General features: G+C 34.2%; 1 protein-coding gene across 1 annotated transcript; it reads right to left on the minus strand.

Annotated features, from left to right (window-relative positions):
* Nucleotides 1-1,215: 1,215 nt before the first annotated feature.
* On the minus strand, nt 1,216-7,214 carry LOC127739098 (protein sll1483-like). The gene is made up of 5 exons (XM_052250687.1): nt 7,007-7,214; nt 5,144-5,361; nt 4,024-4,213; nt 1,968-2,180; nt 1,216-1,446 (listed from the first exon to the last, which is right to left on the minus strand). The coding sequence occupies exons 1-5, from the start codon at nt 7,152-7,154 to the stop codon at nt 1,325-1,327; spliced, it is 891 nt and encodes a 296-aa protein (XP_052106647.1). The 5' UTR covers nt 7,155-7,214; the 3' UTR covers nt 1,216-1,324.
* Nucleotides 7,215-7,642: the final 428 nt, after the last annotated feature.

The raw sequence follows: 7,642 nt of genomic DNA on the forward strand, positions 1-7,642 counted from the left end.
AAAATTTATAGCTTGTTCTTAAGCTGTTACACCACCGTCCATGGTTATGGATAGGGTTATGTAAATAAGTTAAGCATTCTGTATGTGCTAGTTCCAATTCAGGAGCCTGTTTGCTGTTGTTTGTTGTTGTATATATTTTTTTTTTTCGATTGTTGATGTGTAAATAATGTTTTATTTGACGTTAGTTTTTTCTTTGAATTGTTTTACCTTAGTCATGAGGAGCACTTAATAGTTTGCTATTTGATATACGAGTGTTGCCCATTGTTGAAGTCTGCTGCTATTTGACATGAGATTTGCTTATTTTTAAGGCTGTACAGTGACCTATAGCTGTTGACTTCTACGTCATTTGGACTTTTGTGGAAATTTCTCATTGGCAATCATATCGAGTCTTCTTAAATTTATATTACACTGTTTATCTTATGTTCAGTAGTATTTACGATACTAGTCAAAGTAAGAAAGGTCTGTTGGGATATCAGCATTAGATTAACTTATAACCCTCGAAGTATTTCTCGTGTGCCAAGTCGGAAATCTTTCGGTTATACTAGTACATCCTATCTTTATGTTTTTCGTTATTCGAAGACCCGGTATTGATGGCGGATTTTAGATTGTTTTTGTTAAATTCGTTCACTAGATTTATGATGAGGGTGGTTTATAACGACCTTGACTACCCGTGAGGGTCTTGCACGGGCGGCCCATCCGAGTTAGAGCTTGCGCTTTGACTACTGTCTTTGTTTAAGACTGTATAATGTTCTACAAGTGTTCTTCGATTATTTTTGTTGATGGGTTGTTTGTCTTCTATTTTTCATATATAGCTATTCAGAAGCAAGTTATGGACGGAGAGTGATATCTGAATACTCCATTGGTTTTGTGCTGTGGTGTCACATCACTGTCTGCGTTAGGGGAGGGTTGGGTGTCCGCGAACATGTTTAAGTTCGCCACATTCTCTGTGTGCCTGTTCCAATTCAGGTGCCTGTAGTTCAGTGATTGTCGTATGTTGCTGTTTTCATATTTTGTTTTTTGTTTATTGTTTTGTACTAGTAAATATTTTTTTCTTTTCAAATTAATTTTCATTTTGTCATTTTGTCATGTCGGCGCCTTTCATAGCTTTCTCATTGGCATATATTCATACCACATTTTATCATTGTCATAAACGACACACATTTTGTATATTTTCATTAGTATTACAAAAATCACATTAACCATTAACCATGTATATTATATAACAAAAGTCATTTTAATATAAATAAAAACTGTACATTCACTTCATTGAAGAATTGATAAATTACAAATGTGAGTAATACTCTTCACTGCATCAAGGATTTCTTCATGGAAGAATTGTTGATCTAAGGGCAGGTGGAATAAGTACGGTGTCGATGATATGAACAACTCCATTGGACACTGCATCATCGGCTTTTTCTACAGTGGACTTTCCAACCATAACTTTTCCTATAAAAATAAAGGTGAGTCCAATCAAAAATAATTAGTGGTTAAATATTCATATTTGTATTTTAAAATTAAATATACATTTTACCGCTAAACACTCAATATACATATTTACCGCTAAACCCTCAATATACTTATTTACCGCTAAACACCAAATATACATGTATTCGCAGCTAAAGACTCAATGTATGCATGTAAGTCCCTATATATACACTAAATATATACATGATTGTTGCTAAACACTCAATATGCATATTTACCAATAAACTCTAAATATGCATATTTACCAATTACATTTTTGAAAGGTTCACAAAGAAAACGGATTTCTTTTCAACCGGTTATAATTTCGAATGGGTAGCCATTGAAAATAATCTCTGTTCTGAATCCTTCAAAATAGTTTTTGTCTCTAATCATCCTACACACACTCGTACTTTTATCATTTGACAAGAATACACATACTAACTAAGAATACACGTACGATAAAGAAGAAACAAACTCAATGGATTAAAAAATATTAAACAAACCTCCACTAATGGTGATCGTGACTGGTTTCCCTTCGACTGTTGTTGCTGACATTCCATTTGTTAACCCAGCGCTATAGAACGTTCCAGAAACAACGTGATATGTCAAGACGTCGGCCAAAGCTGTCTTATTCTTTAAAAGATTGGCCAATACTCCAGCGGGCAATTTCTGGAAGGCTTCATTTGTGGGAGCAAATAGGGTGAATGGACCATCGCCTAAAAAAAATAATAAAACTTGTAAAATGTTTCTTAAAGCCATATATATTCGATTCCTAACATCACTGAAGAGACATTAATTGTCGAAATCCGGATATGGTGTACAAATTTTTGCACCTCATGTTTGCGATATACCATCTTTTCCGCAAGTTTATTGTTTTCTGTTTGGTATTAAATTAATATAATTAAGATCCATTGTGTTACATCTGTGATCCGTTTATTTGGCAATCGCCAATGGCAGTCGGCAGGGTTTAAGAACATCTGTTGTTCGACCTGTTAGTCAAATGCGTTTTGTTAAAATATACTTTTTCACTTTTTTGGTCTTTTGGAAAATGTTGTTTGTGCTGTATTTAGACCCCTCTAACAAGAAATTTGTTTTGCATGCACACGTATAGAAATTGCGGTTTTTATCCAACGCAATCATAGGTTTGAACGTTGTTTTCAATTTAGACTTGTTTATATTTTTTCGTTTGGGCTTGTATTATATTTGCCTTCGGGTTTATATGATCCGTTCATCCTATTTTGACTCTTTCAAAATTCAAGAGTCTATCCTAAAATGAGGTAAATTATATGGCCTTCCAAATACCGTTTCGATTCCTAACATCACTGAAGAGACATTAATTGTCGAAATCCGGATATGGTGTACTAATTTTTGCACCTTTTGTTTGCGGTATACCATCTTTTCCGCAAGTTTATTGTTTTCTGTTTGGTATTAAATTTATAAATTTTTAAAGATCTATTTTGTAACATCTTGTGATCCGTTTATTTGGCAATCGCCAATGGCAGTCGGCAGGGTTTAAGAACATCTGTTGTTCGACCTGTTAGTCAAATGCGTTTTGTTAAAATATACTTTTTCACTTTTTTGGTCTTTTGGAAAATGTTGTTTGTGCTGTATTTAGACCCCTCTAACAAGAAATTTGTTTTGCATGCACACGTATAGAAATTGCGGTTTTTATCCAACGCAATCATAGGTTTGAACGTTGTTTTCAATTTAGACTTGTTTATATTTTTTCGTTTGGGCTTGTATTATATTTGCCTTCGGGTTTATATGATCCGTTCATCCTATTTTGACTCTTTCAAAATTCAAGAGTCTATCCTAAAATGAGGTAAATTATATGGCCTTCCAAATACCGTTTCGATTTCTAACATCACTGAAGAGACATTAATTGTCGAAATCCGGATATGGTGTACTAATTTTTGCACCTTTTGTTTGCGGTATACCATCTTTTCCGCAAGTTTATTGTTTTCTGTTTGGTGTTAAATTTATAAATTTTTAAAGATCTATTTTGTAACATCTTGTGATCCGTTTATTTGGTAATCGCCAATGGCAGTCGGCAGGGTTTAAGAACATCTGTTGTTCGACCTGTTAGTCAAATGCGTTTTGTTAAAATATACTTTTTCACTTTTTTGGTCTTTTGGAAAATGTTGTTTGTGCTGTATTTAGACCCCTCTAACAAGAAAATTGTTTTGCATGCACACGTATAGAAATTGCGGTTTTTATCCAACGCAATCATAGGTTTGAACGTTGTTTTCAATTTAGACTTGTATATATATATATATATATACATATATATATATATCACACAATAGCGATTTGAAGCTGTGCCTCAGCCTAGCGCATTCTTGTTCCGAATGGCATGTCGAAAAGACAGAGATGCTAAACTGACAGTGTAATCAGCCATTTTTCTTTAAAATAAAACACGATTTATTAAGAAGTTATTGTACATAATCCCTCTTCTTTTTTTTTTTTTTTTTTATATTAGACATTTAGATCTAAAGTTGCAATTTTTGAACAGTTTGTTATTGATATACATTTATACTAGGAAGGGAAATATATATTTACCGGAGAGCGTTTGTACGAGATCGGCAGCCTTGACAGCTGTGAGGAGAGTAGACAACTTAGGATCCATTCCTACCATTCCTGTTACCGACACTAATGGTAGAGGAAACATGACTCTATCTATAACATGGATGACTCCATTGGTAGCATTCTGGTCTGGTAACACTACAGGGCTTCCGGTTGCTGTTATCACCTGTCAATTAAACACAAAATATACACAGTTGTTTTCTCTGTGACACATTTTCCTTGTCCATTCTCTATTTTAAAGTGACATAGGAGAAGAATGAAAAATTGTACGAGACAAACGGTAGCCGACTGGCCAAACTACTTAATCTACAGTATCACAAGCCTGTCAGTACTGGGGTTGTCACATAGAACCCTGCATATTCGACTTCTAGCTCAATTGACTAGGATTTCCAATTTTCCTATCGAAGATCGATATAGTTCTCCCCCGGAAACCTGGTTACCTCCCAACTGCTACGATAATCTAGTAGCCAATATTGCTAAGTTTAGGAACAGGGCCCGTATGCATAAAACCACTTAAGTTAAGATATCCAATCGTAGTACTGATTTATCGCGATCGTAGGACATGTAGAAAAATCAGTCCGTTCGGAACAAATCTGTACCTAAGTAGCTTTATGCATACGGGCCCAGTAGTATAATTATGGATGATCAAATATCGTAAATCCATTAGGACAAGACGAATTAAGGTAACAAACAAACAAAAATAAGGGAACGGCACGAACTCTTAAAGAAGCGAGACCGGGTACATCGACAGGATGAGATTCTCCTACTAGGCATATATCACCCGCCATATGAATTGCAATCTCAGTCAAAGGGACACAATCGGAAAGTAATATTTTCAAGGTGTTCAGGTTTTTATAAATTCTTGGCTTTAATTTGTTTGGTTTTGAGCTTTTATGATAAAGGATATACATACATGTATACAGAGAAAAAAAAACGCTTTGTGGTATTTTCATTTTCATATACTAGTTGCAAATTATATATTACTACGTGGATTTTACACGCTACAGTTACCATAGTATCAAAAACCTTATAGACTCATTCATAACTCATTAATTTCTATCGTTATCAGAACATTCCCACAAAATCCTCTTATTACCTTTCCGCCTTGGTAAATGTTGATACGGACTTTAGCCAATGGGTTTAGTGAAGGAGCAGTAAGTTCATTGGACAGCTGTGATGAAAATACTTTGCCGTTCAGGACGTGGAACTTCAGTACGTCAGCTAGCAGTTTTTTGTCCTCTTTTAACATTTTTACTACTTTACTTGGTAATTTGTTGAAAGCATCATCAGTTGGTCCAAACACAGTGAAGGGTCCTGAAAAAAATTATAAAACAAATATTTAAAACTACTGACATGTTTATAAATATTTAATATAATATTTGGTGCAACAGCAGAGAAAGAAAGATATTAGTATGAAAATTCGTCGTTTCTTTGGTATTCTGGGTAATATTTTCCAAATGGTAAATCATTGAAACGTTCAGATTATCCTGGTTCCCGGTACTACGCTCCAGGTATTAGCTGAAAGCCATACGCAGTTATTTTTGCATATGAATAACATACTGAATATTGCGATCGGGAACCAGTCTACGTTGTGATTGACTATCAACGTCCACAACCGTGGGTAAATAACCAGTGACGTTATTTGCATTTGGGAGTACGGCCAATGAAATGCCCCATAGTCCTTTTGATCCTGAAAAGAAGTCGAAAATACCATTTGAAAAAGACAGTCCAAAAAAGTAACTGGTTCAATATTTTACTTTTTCCATTGAATTATCGAGATATAAATGTAAATAATATGTTTAGAAGATGTTGGGTATGCATCAAGGATGAATAAAACTTATTGTTACAAAAAAAACTCATAAAGACACAGGCATAACAGATTCGGTAACAGAAAAGTACCAATAATTAATATGTGAATGTCTGGACGGGGTTTACAGAATAGAAAATAACGGATAAAATGTGCAGAATAATGGCAAAAAAATATTATAGAATCAATCAAGGAAGGAAAAATAAGGCAAAATTACAAATAAGAGAACAATGGCGTACAAAATTTAAAAAAAACACAGAATATATAATGGGCAAAAACTATAAAAAAAAATACAGAAAAAGATAAAATCAAAAATAATGAATACATAAATAAAGACTCCCCATCCAGAACCTCATATGTCGAGCTCGAAATCAAAATAGTCAGCTTCAGACGATGTTATATATATGTACTTTGTTTCTTACAGAATCATCAAAAACATGTTTTCATGAACACAAGCGGCTGAGCGGGTTGGGAAACCTCTACTCTTTCAAACAGTTTACACGCATAATAAATTAAGAAACGAAAACCGGTAAAGAGTATTATACTATATTGTGTTAGTCTTTAAAGTCCGTAAATAATATAAATTTGCATTGTTAGACCGTTTAAAAAAGGAGTTTTTCTATATTTTTTCGTTATAAATAAAAAGTAAAACAACAAAAATACCGAACCCCGAAGAAAATTCAAAACGGAAAATCCCCAATCAAAGGGAAAAATCAAAAGCTCAAACTTTTCAATGGATAACAGCTGTCATAATCTTGACTTTGAACAGACATTTCGTACGTGGAAATGGTAGATTAAACATGGTTTTATAGCTAGCTAAACCTCTCACCATTGGTATTGTTTGTGAAGTTGGTTCGGAATATTTATCAACAAGGTCTTAATAAATTATTGTCTCTCAACTTTTAGATACGCTCACACCATATCTTATAGCTAGTTCTGCCACCCATACAATTCTTTGTAGTCTGGTATAGTATTCAAAATCTATAAAGATGAGGCACCCCATTTTACTGTATTACTTTTCTGTATTATGTAACAAACAAGTCAGTGGATTTAATCTGAATTCTGATTTTGCTACATTAATATGGAAACTTATACAAATTAATCGTCGACCTGCAGTTTAATTATATTTTTATATATTATACATAACTATACCTCCATTTGCAAGGGTGTCTGCTAGACCGGCCTCTGTCACAAACTCAACTAATGTTTTTGCTCCTAGTTTGGTAGCTAACTGTACTAGATTATCGCCAAGAGCAGGAATAGCCAGGCAGGCAAGCAAACCAAAACAAATGAGCTTCATTGTAGTTATGTTCAGTGTTTACAGTTGACCAGTGATCCTTAGTGTCCCTCTCGTCAGCACTGGTCATCAATTTTATATACAACGGTCACGAGATAAACAGCTCGCGATCAGTCCACGTTTAAATCTTAAGACATAACCTGGTGACAAGATAAAAAAATGTGATATAACTGACCAACATCAAGTCCTTGATAAGTTTAAGGTCAAATTCTTTGGCAGCTATATACATATGTTACATAAATACTAGTAATGTGTTTATCTTCTTCGGAAATTTGTATCTACTTCAGTATTTAGGGTGAAACAGTACAGTCTTTTCAACTGATTTTGATATTTTGTTTCTATGTTATACTGAAACACCACTGTTCAAGATTATGGGAGAGTTGAGCGCTCACAAACATTCTGTATGTGCCTGTCAGGAGTCTGTTTTGTCGTTTGTTCATATTTGTTTTTCGTATTTTGTTTTGTTATAAATTTGTCCGTTAGCCGGATCT

The sequence above is a fragment of the Mytilus californianus genome, unplaced genomic scaffold, assembly GCF_021869535.1.
Source record: "Mytilus californianus isolate M0D057914Y unplaced genomic scaffold, xbMytCali1.0.p SCAF_4, whole genome shotgun sequence".
NCBI classification, from domain to species: Eukaryota; Metazoa; Mollusca; class Bivalvia; order Mytilida; family Mytilidae; genus Mytilus; species Mytilus californianus.

Bases quoted from the DNA above. Each gene is read 5' to 3' on its own strand.
- LOC127739098 (XM_052250687.1), bottom strand. From the start codon at position 7,154: ATGAAGCTCATTTGTTTTGGTTTGCTTGCCTGCCTGGCTATTCCTGCT. The intron at 5,362-7,006 runs GTATAGTTATGT...AATTTTTTTCAG, and splicing joins AGACACCCTTGCAAATGGAG to GACCCTTCACTGTGTTTGGA. The intron at 4,214-5,143 runs GTAATAAGAGGA...TTTAATTGACAG, and splicing joins ACATTTACCAAGGCGGAAAG to GTGATAACAGCAACCGGAAG.